The 24,856-nt window shown below is 39.0% G+C and overlaps 1 protein-coding gene across 1 annotated transcript in view; it reads right to left on the bottom strand.

The window, feature by feature from the left end:
- Positions 1–24,856, bottom strand: part of AXDND1 (axonemal dynein light chain domain containing 1) — a 185,197-nt gene that overhangs the window by 146,025 nt on the left and 14,316 nt on the right. The window contains exons 7-11 of the mRNA XM_026447899.1: positions 21,853–21,909; positions 21,073–21,175; positions 19,241–19,362; positions 10,282–10,422; positions 9,118–9,222 (exon numbers count right to left, since the gene is read on the bottom strand). Of these exons, the coding sequence (XP_026303684.1) occupies positions 9,118–9,222; positions 10,282–10,422; positions 19,241–19,362; positions 21,073–21,175; positions 21,853–21,909 (528 nt within the window). The remainder of the gene's footprint in view (positions 1–9,117; positions 9,223–10,281; positions 10,423–19,240; positions 19,363–21,072; positions 21,176–21,852; positions 21,910–24,856) is intronic.

Genomic DNA, 24,856 nt, shown 5'->3' with positions numbered 1-24,856 from the left:
TGATTAATATCTTGCTAATCATAAGTTATGGAAAGACTGTGTTTCTGTTTTAAGGCTCTGTTAGAAATTACTGAGGCACACACTATATTGTAAATTCTTACCCCGGTATACTGTACTTCTGCATACAGATGTTATGTTAAAGACTTACTTCATCCCCATGTGACCCTCTCACCTCATAATCAAATGACCCTAAATCCCTCATTAACCTATCCCTGCCCTCACTAAACTTAATAATAAATGCTTGTATATCCAGTGCATTGGCGGCACTGGGGGAGCAGAAGGTGGTGACCCCCCTGGACCCAGCTTTCACTATCTGTGTGTCTATTATTTCCAGACCTGCCGATCCGCCTAGGAACAAAAAAAGAGCCCCTTTGCATTGCGGGCTGCTGGCCAGATCCTGCAATACATGCAGGACTTGAAACCTAGATGATGGATTAATGAGTGCAGTAAATCACCAAGGCACATGTATGTCTTGAAACAAATGAAGCACAAGGCCTATGGGATAGTGCAAAAGCAGTGCTAAGAGGGAAGTATAGCTATTTAACAAATCTGCATGTTCTGCACATGTATCCCAAAACTTAAAGTATAATTTAAAAAAAAAAGTCTCCCAACAAAGCAAAGCCCAAGACCAAATGGCTTTACTGCTGAATTGTACACAGAAAGAATAAACACCAATTCTTCTCAAATGATTCCAAAAAATTGAAGAGGAGGGAATTCTTCTTAACTGATTCTGCAAGGCCAACATTATTTTGATATCAAAACCAGACAAAGACACAACAACAAAAAAGAAAACTATAAGCCAATATCATGGATGAACATAGATGCAAAAATCCCAACAAAATACTAGCAAAGCAAATCCAACAACATATCAAAAAGATAATACACTATGATTAAGTGGGACTTATCCTGGGGATGCAAGGATTTTGTTCAATAAACATATTTGAACATTTTTTGGAGATTTGTGACAACTTGAAAAAGCTAAGCCAGGTGTGGGGGCTCACACCTATAATCACAGCACTTTGGAAGGCCGAGGCAGGGGGATTATCTGAGGTCAGGAGCTTGAGACCAGCCTGGCCAACATGGTGGAACCTCATCTCTACTAAAAATACAAAAATTAGCTGGGCGTGGTGACGGATGCCTATACTCCCAGTTACTCAGGAGGCTGAGGCAGGAGAATTGCTTGAACCCAGGAGGTGGAGGTTGCAGTGAGCCGAGATTATGCCACTGCACTCCAGCCTGGGCAACAGAGCGAGACTCTATCTCAAAAAAAGAAAAAAAGCTCACAGATGAACATAGCCTAGAAACATCAAAAAATGAAGAAGAGTTAGCAATGTCATGAATAGATAAAATACATGTAGATACTGGTCTATTTTATCATTTACTACCATAAAATGTATACTAATCTATTATAAAAAGTTAAAATTTATCAAAACTTACACAAACGCTTACAGACCACACATGGCACATCCATAGTCAAGAGTAATATAAACAAATGTACAGGTACAGTATTAAATCATAGTTGCATAAAATTAACTATAGTACTTACTGTATTACTGTAATACTTTTGTAGCCACCTTCTGCTGCTATTGCAGTGAGCTCAAGTATCCACTTAAAACACCATGTAGGCTGGGGGCGGTGGCTCATGCCTGTAATCCCAGCACTTTGGGAGGCTGAGGCAGGTGGATCACATGAGGTCAGGTGTGGTGGCACATGCCTGTAATCCCAGCTACTCTGGAGGCTGAGGCAGGAGAATCGCTTGAACTCGGGAGGCAGAGGCTGCAGTGAGCCAAGACTGCACCACTGCACTCCAGCCTGGGCAACAGAGCGAGACTCTGTCTCAAAAAATAAAATACCATGTAATGTAATCATCACTGCATGAGTAGTTTGTCTCTCCAGTCAATTGTGTATTGTAGTAAAAAGTGATCTCTCCCAGTTTTCATGTAATTTTCATCATGTTTAGTACAGTAACATAAACCTTGAATAACACCATGGTACCTAAACAAAGTGTCAGTGGTGATGCTGAAAGTACTCCCAAGAAGCAGAGAAGAGTCATGATGTCACAAGAAAAATTAAACACTTGATTTGTACTATAGATTCAGGTCTGCAGTTGTGGTTGCCCACCATTTCAGACAGACAGTTCATCTCGTAAACAGATGATGTAAATGTACAATATCAATAAATACAGTACAGTACTATAAATGTATTTTTTCTTCCTTATGATTTTCTTAGTATTTTCTTTTCTCTAGCTTACTTTATTGTGAGAATATATTATATAATATATATATAACATGCAAAATATGTGTTAATTGACTGTTTATCAGTAAGGTTTCCAGCCAACCATAGACTATTAGTGGTTAAGTTTTGGAGGCATCAAAATTTATATATAGGTTTTTGACTCTGGATTTTGGTGTCTCTAACCCCTACATTGTTTAACAGTTGACCATATACTGAAAGACACTGTTTCAAGTAAGATTAACTGATCCATTGTGACAAATGCTGCTAGTAAGGCAAGTGAAATGAGAATTGACCATTGGATTTAGCAATATGAAGGTCATAGGTGACTTTGTCAAGTGCCATTTAGTGCCATGGTAGGGATGAGACACAAGTGATAATGGCAAGAGAAGAAACAACGAAGACAATTAGTATGACAACTTTTTGTAGAGATTTCTTGTAAGGAGAGCAGAGAAAAAGGACCATAGCAGGAAGGGAATGTGTAGTTCTAAGAAACCTGGGACATTTTTGTTTGTGTTTTTTGTTTTTAAGATGGGAGTAATTATAGCATATTTGCATACTGATGGGATTAATCAGCTAGAGAGGGAAAAATTAATGATGTAAAAAAGAGAAGGAACGTTTGCTGAAAGTTTCTCAAGTAAGTAACAGGGTATATATGAAAGTATACAAACAAGAGATTGGCCTTAGAAAGGAGCAGACTATAGTTAACAAAAAGGAAAATAGAATATATAAGCACAGATGCAGGTGGGTGGACAGATGTGGGGGTGACGGCTTAAGTTCTCTTCTGTTTGCTTCTACTTTTTAGAAAGCAAGATCATCAGCTTATAATGAGGGTGGAAAGTAGGATTGAAGGTATAAGGATAGAACACTAAGTATAGAAGTCACCTTGAAAAACAAGAAAGTTATAATACAGAAAAAAGTAGTATATAGAATACGCAAAAATTGAATAAAGTATCTCATGTTATGTATTAGTCCATTTTCATGCTGCTGATAAAGACATACCCAATACTGTGTATACTGGGTAATTTTTTTTTTTTTTTTTTTTTTGAGACAGAGTCTTGCTTTGTCGCCAGGCTGGAGTGCAGTGGCATGATGTCGGCTCACTGCAACCTCCGCCTCCCAGGTTCTAGCCATTCTCCTGACTCAGCCTCTTGAGTAGCTGGGACTACAGGTGCACACCACCATGCCCAGTTAATTTTTGTATTTTTAGTAGAGATGGGGTTTCACCACATTGGCCAGGATGGTCTCTATCTCTTGACCTCCTGATCCGCCTGCCTCAGCCTCCCAAAGTGCTGGGATTACAGGCGTGAGCCACCTCACCCAGCCCCGAGACTGAATAATTTATAAAGGAAAAGAGGCTTAATGGACTCACAGTTCCATGTGGCAGGGGAAGCCTCACAATCATGGTGGAAGGTGAAAGGCACATCTTACATAGGGGCAGGCAAAGAGAGAATGAAAGCCAAGCAAAAGGGGTTTCCCCTTATTAAACAATCAGGTCTCTTGAGACTTAATCACTACCACAAGAACAGTACAGGGAAACCACTCCCACGATTCAATTATTTCCCACCAGGTCCCTCCCAAAACATGTGGGAATTATGGAAGCTAGTATTTAAGATGAGATTTGGGTGGGGACACAGCTAAATAATATTATACTAATAAAGAATAAAATAGAATAAAAGTAAAAATATATTTTTGAATTTAGATTTTGGGCACTTTTGGTTTTTCTTGACATTTAAAAAATTCAATCACTCTTCAAACAGTTTTTTAGAAAGCACAGGAATAGGCTGTATTAACAGAGATATAAAAAAAGATGTAATGTGTGTTCTTAGATTAGATACTGGTTTGGCTACCCAACTGTGAAATATATTTTGGAAAAACTTGGGAAATTTTTAATATCTAGCTAATCTATGAAGTAAAAATTTACTGAAATAGGCAGACATTCTTCTTTTTTTTTTTTTGAGAAAGAGTTTTGCTTTTGTTGCCCAGGCTGGAGTGCAATGGTGCAATCTCGGCTCGCCACAACCTCTGCCTCCCAGGTTCAAGCGATTCTCCTACCTCAGCCTCTCAAGTAGCTGGGATTACAGGCATGTGGCACCACACCTGGCTAATTTTGTATTTTTAGTAGAGAAAGTGTTTCTCCATGTTGGTCAGGCTGGTCTCAAACTCCCGACCTCAGGTGATCCACCTGCCTTGGCCTCCCGAAGTGCTGGGATTACAGGTGTGAGTCACTGCGCCTGGCCGTAAACATTCTTTTTATCATTTGTTTCTGTGTCTTCTCTTTTTTTATTTTTTTTATTTACTTATTTCCTAATTTTTATTTTATTTTTCCATAAGTTATTGGGGTACAGGTGATATCTGGTTACATAAGTAAGTTCCTTAGTGGTGATTTGTGAGATTTTGGTGCACCCATCACCCAAGTAGTATACACTGCACCATATTTGTGGTCTTTTATCCCTCATCCCCCTCCTACTCTTTCCCCGAAGTCCCCAAAGTGTATTATTCTTATGCCTTTGCATCCTCATAGCTTAACTCCCATGTATCAGTGAGAACATACAATGTTTGGTTTTCCATTCCTGAGTTACTTCACTTAGAATAATGATCTCCAATCTCATGCAGGTCACTGCAAATATCATTAATTCATTCCTTTTTATGACTGAGTAGTATTCCATCATATATATATAGCACAGTTTTTTGTATCCACTCGTTGATTGATGGGCATTTGGGTTGGTGCTACGATTTTGCAATTGTGAATTGTGCTGCTATGAACATGCGTGTGCAAGTATCTTTTTTGAATAATGACTTGTTTTCCTCTGGGTAGATACCTAGTAGTGGGATTGCTGGATCAAATGGTAGTTCTACTTTTGGTTCTTTAAGGAACCTCTGCACTGTTTTCCATAGCGGCTGTATTAGTTTACATTCCCACCAGCAGTGTAGAGTGTTCCCCAATCACCGCATCCATGGCAACATCTGATTTTGATTTTTTGATTATGGCCATTCTTGCAGGAGTAAGGTGGTATTGCATTGTGGTTTTGATTTGCATTTCCCTGATCATTAGTGATGTTGAGCATTTTTTCATATGTCTGTTGCCGATTTGTATATCTTCTTTTGAGAACTGTCTATTCATGTCCTTTGCCCACTTTTTGATGGGATTGTTTGTTTTTTTCTTACCAATTTGTTTGAGTTCATTGTAGATTCTGGATATTAGTCCTTTGTCAGATTTTTAGATTGTAAAGATTTTATCCCACTCTGTGGGTTGTCTGTTTACTCTGCTGACTGTTCCTTTTGCTGTGCAAACACTCTTTAGTTTAATTAGGTCCCAAATATGTATCTTTGCTTTTATTGCTTTTGCTTTTGGGTTCTTGGTCATGAAATCCTTGCCTAAGCCGATGTCTAGAATGATTTTTCCAATGTTATCTTCTATAATTTTTTAGTATAGGTCTTAGGTTTAAGTCCTTAATCCATCTTGAATTGATTTTTGTATAAGGTGAGATATGAGGATCCAGTTTCATTCTCCTACATGTGTCCAGCCAATTATCCCAGCACCATTTATTGAAAAGGGTGTCCTTTCCCCACTTTATGTTTTTGTTTGCTTTGTTGAAGATCAATTGGCTGTAAGTATTTGGGTTTATTTCGGGATTCTCTATTCTGTTCCACTGGTCTACGTGCCTATTTTTATACCAGTACCATGCTGTTTTGGTGACTATGGCCTGAAATAGGTTGACATTCTTAACTGAAAAAATACTGATTGTAGAATAGTACATACAGTACAATTTTGGTTTTCACTATACATATACATGTGAGTACATGTACACAGAAACAAGACCCATAGCACCAGCCTGCCTGCTCCCTCCCAATACTGCAGCTTCCCCCAGGCCCATGGCAACACCCCACATCACTCTGCTGGCCCATGTGTGTGCAGGCAGGTTTTGCTTTCCCTGCCTCACCAGCATGCATGTGTGCATGCACCCTGCCCTGCCACTGATATGGCAGTAGTGCATTCTGCCCTTCCACACCCTCCCCAGAGCCCCTGCCACAAGGCTTTGATCCATTACAGTCAGAGCCTTGGTGGGCAGACACCCAGCCAGTCCCACCCCCACCAGTGCCCTGCCCTTAGTGGCAACACTCCTCCAAAAGTAAAACTAAGCTCAGAGAACAGTGGACTCTCCCCTTCCTTCAAGGAAGCTATGAATCACAATAAAATGATAAATGACAGACAAAATAGCCAGTATAGAAAAGACTGTAACTGGCCTGATAGAGCTGAAAAAAGGTACTACAAGAACTTCATAATGCAATTACAAGTATTAATAGCAGAATAAACCAAGTTGAAGAAAGAATATCAGAACTTGAAGACTGGTTTTCTGAAATAAGAGAGTCAGACAAGAATAGAAACAAAAGAATGAAAAGGAATGAACAAAACCTTGAAAAAATGTGGGATTATGTAAAGAGACCAAATCTATGACTCACTGATGTCCCTGAAAGAGATAAGGTGAGTGTAAGCAACTTGGAGAAGATATCTTAGGGTATTATCCATGAGGACTTCCCCAACCTAACCAGAGAGACCAACATTCAAATTCAAAAAATGCAGAAAAACAAAATACAATACTTCACAAGAAGATCATTCTCAAGGCACATAATCATCAGATTCTCAAAAGTTGAAATAAAAGAAAAAATGTTAAAGGCATCTAGAAAGAAAAGTCAGGTCACCTCCAAAAGGAAGCCCATCAGACTAACAGTAGACCTCTCAGCAGAAACCCTACAAACCAGAAGAGATTGGAAGTCAATATTCAACATTCTTAAAAAAAAATAAATCCCAACCCAGAATTTTATATATGTCTAAATTAAGCTTCATAAGTAAAGGAGAAATAAGATCCTTTATAGACAAGCAAGTGCTGAGAAAATTCATTACCACCAGATCTGCCTTAAAAGAGCTCCTGAAGGAAGCACTAAATATGGAAAGGAAAGACCATTACCAGCCACTATTAAAACACACATAAGTACACAGACCAGTGACACTATGAAGTAACCACACAAACAAGTCTACATTATAACCAGCTAACATGATGACAGGATCAAATCTATATATATCTTTAGTGGTTTACCTTAAATGTAAATGGGCTAAATGTCCTGATTAAAAGGCACAGAGTTGAAGGCTGGATAAAGAAACAAGACCCATTGGTATGCTGTCTTCAAGAGACTCATCTCACATGCAATGACACCCATATGCTCAAAATAAAGGGATGGAGAAAAATCTACCAGGCAAATGGAAAAATCCATTCTGAGTAACTGATACATAAATTAGATATTTAATACATAAATTATAATTTAGTCATATAGTTAATACTATAGTGCAGTAAAAATTAATTTGTTCTATATGCATCATAATGAGAAGATCTCAAAAGAATAGTATTTAGTTAGTAAAAGCAAAAAAAAAAATTTTTTTTTTTGAGATGGAGTCCTGCTCTGTCGCCCAGGCTAGAGTGCAGTGGTGCAATCTCAGCTTACTGCAGCCTCCGCCTCCTGGGTTCAAGCAATTCTCCTGCCTCAGCCTCCCAAGTAGCTGGGACTACAGGTGTCACCACCACTCTAGCTAATTTTTTGTATTTTTAGTAGAGACAGGGTTTCACCATGTTAGCCAGGATGGTCTCGATCCTCTGACCTCATGATCCGCCCACCTCAGCCTCCCAAAATGCTGAGATTACAGGCATGAACCACCGTGCCGGCCGCATACTTTTTTAATATGTAACTATGTATTATAGTAAAATATAAAAACATGGATAGGAAAGTTACATATCAACTATAGATTAGTGATTAACTCTGGGGAGGGAAGAAGCAGAATGGAGATATATAGAGATATAGACATAGATATAGATGCATTTTTTTAAGTCTCCAAATATTTTTCTTTTTTCTTCTTTTTTTTTTCGAGACAGAATCTTGCTCTGTCACCCAGGCTGGAGTGCAGTGGCACAAACTCAGCTCACTGCAACCTCTGCCTCCCGGGTTCAAGCGATTCTCATGCCTCAGCTTTCCAAGTAGCTAGGATTACAGGCAAGCACCTCCACACCCAGGTAATTTTTGTATTTTTAGTAGAGATGGGGTTTCGCCATGTTGGCCAGGCTAGTCTCAAACTCCCAATCTCAGGTGATCCACCCACCTCAGTCTCCCAAAGTGCTGGGATTACAGGCATGAACCACCATGCCTGGCCTAAATCTCCAAATATTTTTATAAAATTTTGTTCCCTAAAAATGAGGTGTAAAACAAGTATGACATAATGGCTGACATTTGGCAATTCATGAAAGGTAAATGAGTACTCACTATAATGCTTCCTTTTTCTGAATGTCTGAAATATTTCATGACATAAAATTTCATTACAAGCTACCAGAATAAGAATATTTCATATTGTCACAGCACTGACTATACGCCAAGCACCATTCTAAGTGCTTTACTTATATTACTTCCTTTAATACTTGTAATAACCCTATGAGGTAGGTAATATTATTATCCCAGTTTTACATATGGGCAAACTAAGGCCCAGAAAAGTTAAGTGACTTCCCCAAGGTCACATAGCAAATAGCATGGTTCCAGAATCTATGCTATCTATGCACACTGCCTCTTTACACTTCCTTGTAGAAAACCAAAAAGTAACAGCCTGCAATCCTGACTCAACAAAAATGATTAACGCTGAAAGCAACAGTGTATCTCCAAGAGAAAAAATCATGTTTTACCTTCTTTCCACCCAGAATGAGAAATCAACTAAATTCAGATAAAGTAAGCTATCTATATGTGCTTTTAGAATTCAAGAAATTAGTATCATATATATTATTTCAGAAGTTATATAAGCTTCTTCCCTTTCCCCTATATATGCTACACAAACTCTAAGCAACTCACTTGGCATTCTTTTCCGCATCTAAAAGAGCTTGTGCCAAATCCTTGTGAGCTTTTTCTGTTTCCTTTGTTAATTTCACATCATGTGCCCGAACTAGACACAGTTCCCTGAAATACAGCAAAGAAATTTTTAATTCATATTTGGAGGCTTCCAAAAAGTTTCTACCAAGAAAATCAGATTTCTACTCAGGTATCTTCTCAGTTATCATGTGTACCTCCCTTCCCAGTTTTTCCACCTTATAAACCAAATCAAGAAATTGAGTGTACATTCTAGATGGAATCTTGCCAGGTTTGGAAATGGAACCAGGCTGGCAGGAATCGGGCAGAAAGAAGATGTAGGGGAGATCCTTTAGAATGAAGGGAGGCAGATGCTGACATGCAAGGCCTCCATGCTGGTCTACCCCACTTTCTGATACGACTATCCTATCTTCTTTATTCTCACCACTAACCATCTTGCTTCAAGGTTAGAAGTTAGATGATCACTAACTTTGATGGCTATATGATACTTACTCCATTTGCGATGTTAACATCCATAATGTTAACATCCATAATTACAGCACTGTTCTATAAATCTGATTAAGGTAAACATCTGTATTTTATTTTATTTTATTTTTGTTTTCTGAGACAGAGTCTCACTCTGCCACCCAGGCTAGAGTGCAGTGGCATGATCTCGGCTCACTACAACCTCTACCTCCCGGGTTCAAGTGATTCTCCTGCCTCAACCTTCCCAGTAGTTGGGATTACAGGCATGTGCCACCACACCCAGCTAATTATTTGTACTTTTGGTAGAGATGGGGTTTTACTATGTTGGCCAGGCTGGTCTCAAACTCCTGACCTCAAGTGATCCTCCCACCTCAGCCTCCCGAAGTGCTGGGATTACAGGTGTGAGCCACCATGCCCAGCAACATCTATATTTCAGAAGAAAGAGCAAGTCTTTTCCATGTCAAATATATACAGAATCTTCATTTTTATGTGAATTTGCATGACCCATTTATCTATATCTATATCTATAATGACATCTAGTTATTTTTGTTCTCTTGCTAAACATGAAAAGGAAACAGAAGAACCTTGGCCTTTAACCATTCCACTTTCCCTATATATTTTTTACTCCCTTTAGAGACATGACATTGACTTTTGTTTTGTGTTTAAGATAATCACAGTTTTTACCTGGTCAATTCTTCAATAACATGCTTGAAATTATACAATTCTTCTAAAATGCGCTGGTCCATCACTCGCTGAGTTACCAAGTCTTTGTAGAAATCAATCATCTGCCGGGCAATCTGGTCAAGCATTTGCACATACCTCTCTCTGCATGACAAACAACCAAAAAGCTCCTAGATCTGATAAATGAATTCAGTAAATTCTCAGGTTACAAAATCAATGTACACAAATCAGTAGCACTGCTATACACCAAGAAAACCAAGCTGAGAATCAAATCAAGAAATCAAGCCCTTTTACAACAGCTGCAAAAAAAAAAAAAAAGAAAAGAAAAGACTTAGGAATATACTTAACCAAGAAGATGAAAGATCTCTACAAGGAAAACTACAAAACACTGTTGAAAAAAACATTGCATATGACACAAACAAATGGAAACACACCCCATGTTCATGGATGGGTAGAATCAATATTGTGAAAATGACCATACTGCCAAACTCAATCTACAGATTCCATGCAATTCCCGTCAAAAATACCATCATCATTCTTCACAGAACTGTGAAAAAAAAATCCTAAAATTCATATGTAACCAAAAAAGAGCCCACAAAGCCAAAGAAATACGAAGCAAAAAGAACAAATCTGGAAACATCACATTACCTGACTTCAAACTATACTACAAGGTTATAGTTACCAAAACAGCAAGATATGGGTATAAAAACAGGCACATAGACCAATGGAACAGACTAGAGAATCCACAAATAAAGTCAGATACTTAGAACTAACTGATCTGCAACAAAGCATACAAAAACATAATATGGGGAAAGGACACCCTTCTCAACAAATGTTGCTGGGATAACTGGCAAGCCATATGTAGAAGAATGAAACTGGATCCTCATCGCTCACCCTATACAAAAGTCAACTCAAGATGGATCAAAGACTTAAAGACCTGAAACCATAAAAATTCTAGAAGATAACACCAGAAAAACTCTTCTAGACATTGGCTTAGGCAAAGAATTAATGTCCAAGAACCCAAAAGCAAATGCAACAAAAACAAAAATAAATAGATGGGACCTAATTAAACTAAAGAGCTTCTGCACAGCAAAAGAAATAATCAGCAAGGTAAACAGACAACCCACAGAGAGGGAGAAAATATTCATAAACTATGCATCTGGCAAAGGACTAGTACCCAGAATCTATGATGAACTCCAACAAATCAGTAAGAAAAAAACAAATAATTTCACCAAAATGTGGGCAAAGGACATTAATAGACAATCCTCAAAAGAAGATATACAAACAACTAACAAACGTGAAAAAATTCTCAACATCACTAATTATCAGGAAAATGCAATTTAAAACTACAGTGAAATATCACCCTACTATTGCAAGAATGGCCATAATTTAAAAAATCAAAAATAAATGTGGTAAAAAGAGAACACTTAACACTGCTGGTGGGAATGTAAACTAGTACAACCACTATGGAAAACGGTATGGAGATTCTTCAAAGAACTAAAAGTAGAACTACCATTCAATCTAGCAATCCCAATACTGGGTATCTACCCACAGGAAAATAAGTCATTATATGAAAAAGACACATGCACATGCATGTTTATAGTAGCACAATTTGCAATTGCAAAAATATGGAACCAACTTAAATGCCCATCAAGCAATGACTGGTTAAAGAAAATGTGGTATATACACACTATGGAATACTACTTAGCTATAAGATGAAATGAAATAAAGGCATTTGCTGCAACTTGGATGGATTTTGAGACCATTATTCTAAGTGAAGTAACTCAGGAATGAAAAACCAAATATCATATGTTCTCACTTATAAATAGGAGCTAAGCTATGAGGATGCCAAGACATAAGAATGATATAATGGACTCTGGGGACTGAGGGGGAAGATTAGGAGGGGGATGAGGAATAAAGACTACATAATGGGTACAGTGTACACTGCTCAGCAGGTGATGGGTTGTATTAGTCCATTCTCACACTGCTATAAGGATATACCCGAGACTGGGTAATTTATAAAGGAAAGAGATTTAATTGACTCACAGTTCCACAGAGCTGGGGAGGCCTCAGGAAACTTACAGTCATGGCAGAAGGGAAAGCAAACATGTCCTTCTTCACACGACGGTAGGAAGGAGAAGAATGAAAGCCCAGCAAAGGGAGAAGCCCTTTATAAAACCATTTGATCTCTGGCCAGGCACAATGACTCATGCCTGTAATCCCAGCACTTTGGGAGGCCGAGACAGGCCAATCACCTGATGTCAGGAGTTTGAGACTAGCCTGGCCAACATGGTGAAACCCTGTCTCTACTAAAACTATAAAAAATGAGCTGGGAATGGAAGTGCATACCTTTAATTCCAGCTACTTGGGAGGCTAAGGCAGGAGAATCCCTTGAACCCAGGAGCCGGAGGTGGCAGTGAGCTGAGATTGCACCACTGCACTTCAGCCTGAGCAACAGAGTGAGACTCCATCTCAAAAATAAATAAATAAATAAAATCATCAGATCTCATGAGGACCAATTCACTATCACAAGAACAGAATGAGGGAAACAGCCCTCATGACTCAACCATCTCTACCCGGTCCCTCCCATGACATATGGGGATTATGGCAACTACAATTCATGATAAGATTCGGTTGGGGACACAGCCAACCATATCACGAGTACACCAAAACTCTCAGAAATCATCATTGAAGAACTTATCCGTGTAACCAAAAACCACCTGTTCTCCAAAAACTATTGAAATAAAATAAGAGAAGCAAGGTATCATGCAGAAGGAAAGGAAAAAAAGAGAAAATATGCAAGAAAGAAAATAATGTTAGAGAATAAAATAGTAAGCAGATATTCCAAAAGTTTTGTGAGATGAACAATATATTGAAAAAAAAAAAAAAAAAAGAAGAAGAAGAAGGCGGGCTGCAGTGGCTTACGCCTGTAATCCCAGCACTTTGGGGGCCCGAGGCGGGTGGATCACCTGAGGTAGGGAGTTCGAAACCAGCCTGACCAAGATGGATAAACCCCGTCTCTACTAAAAATACAAAATTAGCTGGGTGTGGTGGTGCATGCCTGTAATCCCAGCTACTCGGAAGGCTGAGACAGGAGAATCACTTGAACCTGGGAGGCAGAGGTTGCAGGGAGCCAAGATCGCACCATTGCACTCCAGCCTGGGCAACAAGATCAAAACTCCGTCTCAAAAAATAAATAAATAAAAAACAAAAAGCACAGAAGCAGAATGCTTGTGGCTTCATTAAAAAAGAAAAAAGAAAAAACAGGAATCTAGGCTGTTTTCCTGCCATGCCATACAAGTGAGTGAACAATTATAGAGAATTGTAACCAAAGCCCTAATTATTTGGAATATCATATGTGAGATGTAAAACAAAAACAAAAACTTGTTTTATTCCTTCTTCTAGATATAAGTTCTATGAGACTAGAAACCATGTCTTACATATTTGTATTTTTACATCTAACAGCATGACTTACATATAGTGAGAGTCTTATAAATAGTGAAATTCATGAATAAAACCACTTTTTTCAAATTGACAACATGTAAAATGACATCAACTATTTAAACATAAACAAAAATCTTTAATACAAAGAAGTCATTTCTTTTGCTTCCAAACAAAACCAAACAAAATATTCGGAAGTGATCACAGATGGTAAATTATAAATACTATAACTGAATAGTATTCATTTATATTAACAGTGATATAGGCCAGGCATGATGGTTCACACCTGTAACCTCAGCACTCTGGGAGGCTGAGGCAGGCAGATCACTTGAGGCCAGGAGTTCAAGACCAGCCTAGTCAACATGGCAAAACCTTGTCTCTACCAAAAATACAAAAATTAGCATGGCATGGTGGCACATGCCTATAATCCCAGCTACTTGGGTGGCTGAGACACAAGAATCACTTGAGCCTGGGAGGCAGAGGTTGCAGTGAGCAGAGATCTTACCACTGCACTCCAGCCTGGGTGACAGAGTAAGAGTGTCTTAAAAAAAAAAAAAAAAAAAAAAAAAACTGATCTAGGTGTTATACCATAAGCCTGACGTCTAGATTTGTAATATGTCTGAGTTGGACTAGTCATTTAATCTTTCGTCCATTGACAGAAAGAATTATCCAGCCCTTGCTAAAAGGCTGAAAGTGACAGAAAGTTTATCACCTCAAGATGCAGCCCATATATTGGAAAGTATCCATTTAAAAAACATCGTCTTTAGGATTTCCCCCTCCTGACAACATAGGAACTAAATACCCATTACAATCCAACTAGATCCATAAAAGAACACACTTTTCAAAGCATTACTGAGTTTGCGGAAAGAAACAGAAGATTCTAGGGATGAAAAACAAGAACAAACAAAAAATAGTAAGTTAGAAATGCAGTGGGAGTTGTGAGCAGTAAGCAAACCTAAGGTCAGGGTAGTCCCCAGGAAAATACCAACACTGAGAACCAGAGACTAAGTCGGGCTCACTTCAAAGTGGGAGGCATGGGCAAGTGTAGGACTACTGCATGAATCCCAGATTCCAGAATGGAGCACATGCAAATCTTCTTTTCCAGAAAGCATCCTGGATTCATGCCCTGAGGATCCCATGGCCAAGGTCAGTGAAATATTAGCTCCACAAGCAAAGGCTGCAGAATACTAATGTAAATAAACCACCATGAATGAGACTCAGAAGAAACAACCAATAGCAGGTTTTATAAGACTATGCATGAAATGTTTGAGAAATAAAAGATAGAATCTAAAAATGGGCTGGGCACAGTGGGCTCACATCTGTAATCCCAGCACTTTGGGGGGCTGAGGTGGGCAGATCACCTGAAATTAGGAGTTCGAGACCAGCCTGGCCAACATAGGGAAACCCCATCTCTACCACAAATGCAAAATTAGCCAGGCGTGGTGAAGCATGCCTGTAATCCCAGCTACTCAGGAGGCTGAGGTGGGAGAATCACTTGAATGTGGAGGTGGAGCCTGCAGTGAGCTGAGATCATGCCATTGCACTCTAGCCTGAGTGACAAGAGTGAAACCCCATCAAAAAAAAAAAAAAAAAAAAAAAAAGAATCTAAAATGAATAAGCAATAAAATTATTATATACAATGATTCAGATGTGGAAACAAACCAATAGAACTCTTAAGGGAGGCCAGGCACAGTGGCTCACGCTTGTAATCCCAGCACTCTGGGAGGCTCAGATGGGCGGATCGCTTGAGGCCAGGAGTTCGAGACTAGCCTGGCCAATATGGCAAACCCTTTCTCTACTAAAAATACAAAAAAAAAAAAAAAAGCCGGGCACGGTGGCATGTGCCTGTAGTCCCAGCTACGTGGGAGACTAAGGCACAAGAATTACTTGAACCCAAGAGTCAGAAGTTGCAGTGAGCCAAGACTGTGCCACTGCACTGCAGCCTGGGCCACAGCGAGATCCTATCTCAAACAAACCAAACCAAAACAAAACAAAAAAACTCTTAGAGGAAAAATATAATTGTTGAGTGAATAATAGATGGGTTATAGCAGAATAGACACACCTAAAGAAGGTAGTAATGTCCTAGAACAAATTACCCAAAATGTAGGACACAGACAAGAGGGAAACTATGAAAAAGAGATTAAGAGACAAAGAAAATAGAATGAGAGTATCTAGCATATATCTAATGAAAGCTCCAGAAAGAGAAGACAGAATGGAGTACAGACACAAGTCAAAGATCATCACTGATAATTTCCCAAAACTTCTGAAAGACATTAATCTATATAGAGAATTATGGTATAGATATAGGTACAGGAAATATAAAAAGAAATCCAGAGGAACTAAATTTACTTTCCTACCTGAAGTAACAACAACAAAACAAGGACAAAGAATATGAAACAATTTTTAAGACACTGGATATCAGGCAATGAAAGTAAGTGATCCCTGAGAGACCAGAAATAAAGCAAACCCTACCATTATGCCAGCCCAATGCCTTGGGAGAGTTTTCCAGGCCATAGCACACAGAGAGGGAATCCAGGAAGACCCCAGTTCTCTCTCTGAGTTAAGGAGACAGAGCTAACAGTCTAGAGATGAAAGCAGCTGGAGTTCAGAGGGCAGAGTAGCAGAGAGAACAGTTACACAGGATATGCAGAAGATCTCCCTCAAGTGTTCAGCTAAGTACTGATCAGAGCATAAATGTGAGAAAACTACCCAAGACCAAGGAAAGAACTACCCAAAAGGATCAAACGTAAGAGTGCCGGAACTCGCATAGAAGTAGTACCAGTTCCAACCAACCAGACTGTAAAAACTTATGATTCATGGGACATTGGATATGGTACGCAGAAAAGTTTTGCCTCGGTATCCAGAAATAATTAGCCCTAAACTCGGCACTGCTCTTATCCCACCTAAAGAACTAACAGGATCAAATTTTTTTTTTTTAGACGAAGTCTCGCTTTGTCGCCCAGACTGGAGTGCAGTGGCCAGATCTCAGCTCACTGCAAGCTCCGCCTCCCGGGTTCACGCCATTCTCCTGCCTCAGCCTCCTGAGTAGCTGGGACTACAGGCGCCCGCCACCTCGCCCGGCTAGTTTTTTGTATTTTTTAGTAGAGACGGGGTTTCACAGTGTTAGCCAGGATGGTCTCGATCTCCTGACCTCGTGATCCGCCCGTCTCAGCCTCCCAAAGTGCTGGGATTACAGGCTTGAGCCACCACACCCGGCTCAGAATCAAATTTTTTAAAAATAAGTTAATTGTGTCCCACAACAAAGCTAAGGAATATTTGTATGAATACAAAAATATACAGATCCGAATAAAGCATAATTCATGTCTGCCATCCAATCAAAATTACTGCTAGGTTTAAATGTTTGTCCCCTCATAACTGGTGTTGAAATTTAATTGTTATTATAACAGTATTAAGAGGTGGACCTCTGCCCTGATAAATGAACTAATGCCATTATTGCAGGAGTGGGTTCATTATCGCAGGAATGGACTCACTCCCTCTTTCTCTCTCTCTCTCACCCTCTCACTTTCTGTCATGTTACGATTACCACAAGAAGGTTCTCACCAGATGCTGGCACCTTCGTATATTGCACTTCCCAGCTTCCCAAACTGGGAGCCAATAAATTTCTGCTCATTTTAAATTACCCCCTGTCTATGATATTCTGCTAGAGCAGCGCAAGGCAGACTAAGACAATTACTAAACATGTAAAGAAGCAGGAAAACATGCCTATGAGGAGAAAAATCAATGAATCAAAACTGACCCAGACCAAAATAGATGTTAGAATTAACAGACAAAACCACTAAAAGTTATTTAACTACATTCTGTATGTTCAAAAAGTTAAGTAGAGACATGGAAGATATTTAAAAGACCCAAATTGACCTTCTAGAGATGAAAGCAAAAATGTCTGAGATGAAAATATACACTAGATAGGATTAAAGTGAGATCCTGTCTCTACAAAAAAATACAAAAAAAATCAGCTGGGTGTGATGGCACACACTTGTAGCCCTAGCTACTTAAGAGGCTGAGGTAGGAGGATCACTTGAGCCCAGGAGGTCGAGGTTGTAATGAGCCAAGATCATGCCACTGCACTCCAGCCTGGGTAACAGAGCAAGACTCTATGTCAAAAATAATAATAATAATAGTAATAATAATTAGATAGGATTAAAAGTAGATTAGATATTATGGGAAAAAAAGATGAATGAACTTGAAGGTATAGCAATAGAAACCATCCAAAATGAATACAAATAGAAAAGAGCGAAAATGTGTATAACATTAGTGATCTGTGGGACAACTTCAGTACTAGTGGCCTAATACACGTGTAAACAAATTCCCTCAAAAGGGGTGGAGGGACAAAAAAAACACTTAAAGAAATAGCTAAAAATTTTTCATATTTGATGAAAACTATAAAGCCACAGATCAAAATGCTTAATAAGCACCAAGCACAAGAAACGTAAAAAAAACTACACCAAGGCATAGCATAGTGAAATTGCTCAAAAGCAACAGTAAAGAAAAAATCCTAAGGCCAGGCTCGGTGGCTCACACCTGTAATCCCAGCACTTTGGGAGGCCAAGGTGGGCGGATCACGAGGTCAGGAGTTTGAGACCAGCCTGACCAACATGGTGAAATCCCGTCTCTACTAAAATACAAAATTAGCCAGGCATGGCAGGCGCCTGTAGTCCCAGCTACTCAGGAGGCTGAGGCAGGAGAATCGCTTGAACCCTGGAGGCAGAGGTTGCAGTGAGCCGAGATTGCGCCATTGCACTCCAGCCTGGGTGACAGAGCGAGACTCTGTCTCAAAAAAAAAGAAGGAAAAAAAAAAGAAAGAAAAAAATCCTAAACTCAGCTCCAGGAAAAAGACACATTACATTTGGAGGAATAAAGACAAGGATGGCAGCAGATTTCTCATTGGAAACAATGCAAATAAGAAGAGAGTACGGCAACAACATATTTAAAGTACTAAATTTAAAAATTGTCTATATCCAGCAAAAATATCCTTCAAAAATTCTCTTATTGCCCCAAGGCCAGGTACCAAACCACCAGGGACAACCCCTATGATGGAGTGCCCAGTGACATTACCCAAACAATCCAATCCTAAGCCTACTTAACCTGCCTCACCTATTCCTTCCCAAGGAAACCACAATAGAGGTGCCTCCCTACAGGTTCCCTCCCTCTCTTTACCTCATGACTGACTTGGTGCCTCCCCTGAATGGCCCTGTATGGCATGCTGCTTCTCCCTAGGGAGCTGTGAGTATAACAAAACTATAAAACTCTTTCTGGGTTATTTCTCTTGATCTGCATCAGGTTTCACTGTATCTCACCCAAGATAATATGGCTAAAATAAAATGAAAGCTATAGGTCCTTTCCATATATTAACAAAAAAAGAAAAAGAAAAAAATGCAATTAGATTACTTATGATCAGTAGAATAGAGAAGTGCACTTTTGTGGCATTCTCAAAAGCAGATATAAAGACAAATCTAATATAAAAATCAAAAGGAAACTAGACCATTCCAATAATAGCACTAACCTGACTTTAGACAGAAGTTCTCCTCTGTCTGCACAGTCCACACTGACTTGTCGAATAAGTTCATGAAATACCGTGTTGTAAATGGTCTGTTCCTTCTTCAATATATGTAGTAGTTTGTGCATCTGTCAGAAGGTAAGTAACATAATCAGTACTTACTACAGTCTTAGTAAAAAACGTTTTAGGAAGTTAACACCCTAAATGTAAATAAGTTTTAGAAACACGTTGATTAATTTATTTCACTTACATTTTCATTTATATATATACATACAAAAGTGATATTTGATTTTTAAAAGTTGTTCTGCCTAGGCGCAGTGGCTCACACCTGTAATCCCAACACTTTGGGAGGCCAAGGTGGGCAGATTGCTTGAGGCAAGGAGCTTGAGACCAGCCTGGGCAATATGGTGAGACCCTGTCTGTACAAAAAATATAAAAATTAGCCAGCCATGGTGGCACATGCCTGTAGTCCCAGCTACTCGGGAAACTGAGGTGGGAGGATCACCTGAGCCCAGGGAGGTTGCAGCTGCAGTGAGCCATGATCACAGTGTACTCCAGCCTGGGTGACAGAGTAAGACTTTGTCTCAAAAAAAAAAAAATTGGTTTAATCACATGCCTCTTTATCTGATGCACTGAAAAGGTCACAATGTCACTTCTATGTTATACCTGCCAAAAATAAAAAACCTCAATCTAAAATCATGACTATACATACATCTGACAAACCAAAATTGAAGAACATTCTACAGAGTAACTGGCTTGTGTTCTTCAAAACAACAAGGTCAAGAAAAACAAAGAAAGGCTGAGAAACTGTTTCAGATTAAAGTTGTCTAAAGAAACATGACAACTAAAAGAACTGTGTGATCCTTGGATTCTGGACTAGGAGGAAAAAATAGCTATTTTTAAAAGTCATTATAGAGACAATTGATAAAATATAAAATGTAAATGTGGTCTGTGTTAGATAATACTATCATATCAACATTAAATGTCCTGATAACTATATTACGGATATATAAGAGAATGTCCTTGTTTGTAGGAAATATATCCTGAATATCTGGATGTTAAAAAGGCTTGATATCTCCAACTCACTCTAAACGGTTCAGAACAAAACGATGCATATGTAGACAGAGAAGGAGAGAGAATGAGAAAGCAAATAGGGCACAATGTAAATAACTAGATGGAGAATCTGGGGAAAGGTTACATAGCATTGTCTTGTATTGAACTTTTTCTGTAAGTTTCCAATTCTATACAAATGAAATATATAAAACAAAAAAGAAATAGCCCTGATAAAGAAAAAAGTCTCTCTCTATGTAAGACTAAAAGAGTTCTTTCTTAAGTAGAAAATAAAAATTACAAGTGGTGGGCCGGTGCGGTGGTTTACACCTGTAATCCCAGCACTTTGGGAGGGTGAGGTGGGCAGATCACTTGAGGTCAGGAGTCTGAGAACAGCCTGGCCAACATGGTGAAACCCCATCTCTACTAAAAATATACCTGGCAGTGTTTTTTAGTGTTACATAAAATAATAAGGGTCTTACAATCAATGATACCTTATATTTGGTGAAATAATAATACTAACAATTAATTATACAGTGTCTACCACATGCCAGGAACTGTTCTAAGCACTTTACATTTATTATGTCACTTCATCTCCACAAAAACCCTATGAGGTAGGTGATATTATTATCTCCAATGTTCAGATGAGGAAACTGAGGTACAAATACATTAAATGACTTGTCCAAGGCTACCAGCAAATATACAGCAGGGTCAGAATTCTAACCCAGGCAATCTGACTCCTGAGTGCATGCTCTTAGCCACCAGGTTGCATTCAGCTTTGCAATTACCTTAGTTGGTCCTGTATATTCCTGATTTTCCACACCAGCCCTCTCTAGCATAGTATCCATGACATCATTCAGCTGGGCCACTTCTACTCTTTTATTAGGTTTCCTAAAAAATTGAGGTAGCAGACTTATGCAATTAACATTGCAACAAGTAATTCTCAAATGGCAAAAAGAAAGAATATAATATGTGTAAAGAGAATATATATGCTTTCTGGGATATTAATGGCATTTTAAGCATTAGACCTAATCTATTGGGAGACCAATAATACAGTAGAAAAAAGCAAGAAAAATGCAAATAGTATGATTCTCCTTTTCATAAAAGAAAATAATGCTTCCCCCAAAAAAATTCTATATACCTATCACATAGGAGTGTAAGAACATAGCAAAAGAAAAAATGTGGGGAGATAAACATCAAATTTTTAACATTGGTTGCCTCACAATGTGAGAGAAGAAAGGGACAAAGAAAAGGAAAAGAAAAGACTACAGCAAAATAGAGAAATACTAATGGTTAAATATAGAATATAAAAGTACTTTATAGTATTTAAATATTATGCTGTATATGTAAATATGTAAAATTGAATATGCAATTAGACAAATGAAATTCATAAACATTGAATATACAATTGTAAAAACGAAAACACTGATTAGATGATGAAATTATAGGCAATTATTGTCTTGGGTTGCTGCTATAATTTTAATAATTTTGTTTAATAAAGTACCAAGAAATATGTATGTATATAGGTATTCTTTCTGAGAAAGATTTGAGAAAATAAATGTACTTACATGGATGGGAAGAGCAATAGCCTGTTTTCACTATCTGTGAGGAGAGTAGTGTATTTGCTACAATAAATAAGATAGGTAAATGTTATTTTAAGAAAATTTTCTAGCCTGTTTATCAATTAGCACAACTAACCCCCAGAATCTTGGTTTCTAAGTACCATTCTCCACTAAAAGGAATCAGTACTCCTTGGAGAAGTGACTCACCACCCATTCCAGGGCTGGAGTTGGAAAATACAAGACGAACCTGGAAATCTTATCGAGCCAGAAAATAAGTGTTCAAATAATCATGGGGACATGTGCAAAGAACACAAGAAACAACTTAAAGGAGCGGCGTTTGGCCATGGGCCAAATCTGGAAAAATTTGAGCATCAAAATAACGGGCTGGGCACGGTGGCTCACACTTGTAATCCTAACACTTTGGGAGGCTGAGGCAGGCAGATCACTTGAGGTCAGGAGTTTGAAATCAGCCTGGTCAACATGGTGAACCCCCCTCTTTACTAAAAATAAAAATAAAAATAAAAAAATTAGCCGGGAATGGTCGCGTGTGCCTGTAATCCCAGCTACTCGGGAGGCTGAGGCAGGAGAATCACTTGAAACCAGGAAGTGGAGGTTGCAGTGAGCTGAGATCACGCCACTGCACTGCAGCCTGGGCAATAACAGCAAAACTCTATCTCCAAAAAATAACATAACGTAACATAACATAACATAACATAACATAACGATAGTAAAGAATTAAAATCCATCAAATAAAATAGAAATCCATTATTCCATATGGTAAAAAGGCCAACTAACAAATTGGCAGAAGAAATAATGATCATACAGAAGAAATGATGAAAATTTTTAAAATTCATCAAGACTGGGTGCAGTGGCTCACATCTGTAATCCCAGCACTTTGGGAGGCCAAGGCGGGTGGGTCACCTGAGGTCAGGAGTTCGAGACCAACCTGGCCAAAATGGCAAAACCCCATCTCTACTAAAAATACAAAAATTAGCTGGGCGTGGTGGCGGGTATCTGTAGTTACAGCTACTCGGGAGGCTGAGGCATGAGAATTGCTTGAACCCCAGGGGCAGAAGTTGCAGTGAGCCAAGATCGCACCACTTCATTCCAGCCTGGGTGACAAAGCAAGACTTTGTCCCCCCCCCAAAAAAAAAAATCAGCCATGTGTGGTGGCTCATGCCTATAATTCCAGCACTTTGGGAGGCCAAGGTGGGCAGATCACCTGAGGTCAGGAATTCAAGACCAGCTTGGCTAACATGGTGAAATCCTGTTTCTACTAAAAATTCAAAAAACTAGCCGGGCATGGTGGTGCTTGCCTATAATCCCAGCTATTCAGGAGGGTGAGGCAGGAGAATTGCTTGAACCTGGGAGGCGGAGGTTGCGGTGAGCCAAGATCATGCCATTGCACTCCAGCTTGGGCAACAAGAGCGAAACTCCGTCTCAAAAAAAAAAAAAAAGTCATCATAAGATCTATAACCAATGGGTTGTTAGGAAATACACACGAAAGTATTTGGTGGTAGAAGTATTTTGAAAATATTCAAAATACTTGACGTATTTGGTGGTAGTTTGAAAATATGTGCATGTGTATGCATGATTGTGTATGTTTAAGAGCAAATGAGACAAAGTGTAAACAACTAGTGACTCAAGGTAGAGGAGGTAGGTATTCCTTTTCCCATTTTTGCAACTTTTTATGCCTGAAATTACATTAAAATAAAAGGTTACCCAAAAAATGAATTTCATTTGGTTTTCTTGGGCAAAATATCGTTCTGAAGCATACCATCACAATGAAATGCAATGTATTATAACATACATATTGGAAAGACAATATCAAAAGAGTGACAGCGGCTGGATATTTTATCATAAAACCTTAGTCCAAAGTTCTTGTTTTCTAAACTACAAAACATTCAAGTGTTGTTTCAGAAAATAAAAGCAAGATCCTATTTTCAATCCCATAAACAGGAATCAAAGACGACAAGATGATGAGTCTGCAATGTGGAGCCAAGTCCTGGAGCATGGATTATGAGATGCTGGCTCAGAGGGCTACTTTCCTTTGTCTCCATGATCATTGCTCAAAATCTTTCCTAAAGGGCATAGTCACGCATTCAAAACAAAGTCCCATTTTTAAAAAAATTCAAAAGTAAATGGCAGGAAAAAAATATGAATAATTTAATCACTAACATCCCAAACTCTTTTAAGTACTTTTAGTTTGTTTGTTTCTTTTTTTAAATTTGTATCTTTCTTTTTTAAAATTATTTATTTATTTATTTTTTGAGACGGAGTCTGGCACTGTCGCCCAGGCTGGAGTGTAGTGGCTCGATCTCAGCTAACTGCAAGCTCCCCCTGCAGTGTTCATGCCATTCTCCCGCCTCCGCCTCCAGTGTAGCTGGGACTACAGGCGCCTGCCACCACGCCCGGCTATTTTTTTGTATTTTTTGTATTTTTAGTAGAGACACAGTTTCACCGTGTTAGCCAGGATAGTCTTGATCTCCTGACCTCCTGATCTGCCTGCCTTGGCCTCCCAAAGTGCTGGGATTACAGGTGTAAGCCACTGGCCCCAGCCAATTTGTATCTTTCTTAATTGTATTAGGATGGCTGGCTCAAATGTTTCCTCATTTCAGTTTATATATTGCTCAGGAATATGAGTGTACTATTCTCAGGTTCTTCTACATATGAGAAGGAGGAAACAGTTCAACTTGTCAGGTATTCTTTCTTGTTTTTGTTGAGATGGAGTTTCACTCTTGTTGCCCAGGCTGGAGTGTAATGGCACAATCTTGGCTCACTGCAACCTCTGCCTCCCAGGTTCAAATGATTCTCCTGCCTCAGCCTTCCCAGTAGCTGGGATTACAGGCACCCGTCACCACACCCAGCTAATATTTTTATATTTTTAGTAGAGACGGGGTTTCACCATGTTGACCAGGCTGGTCTTGAACTCCTGACCTCAGATGATCCACCCGCCTCGGCCTTGCAAAGTGCTGGGATTACAGGCATGGGCCACTGAGCTGGGGCAGGT

The sequence above is a fragment of the Piliocolobus tephrosceles genome, chromosome 1 (genome assembly GCF_002776525.5).
Source record: "Piliocolobus tephrosceles isolate RC106 chromosome 1, ASM277652v3, whole genome shotgun sequence".
Taxonomy (NCBI): Eukaryota; Metazoa; Chordata; class Mammalia; order Primates; family Cercopithecidae; genus Piliocolobus; species Piliocolobus tephrosceles.
Note: the sequence above shows the minus strand (reverse complement) of the source record. Positions and strands in the feature narration are given on the sequence as shown.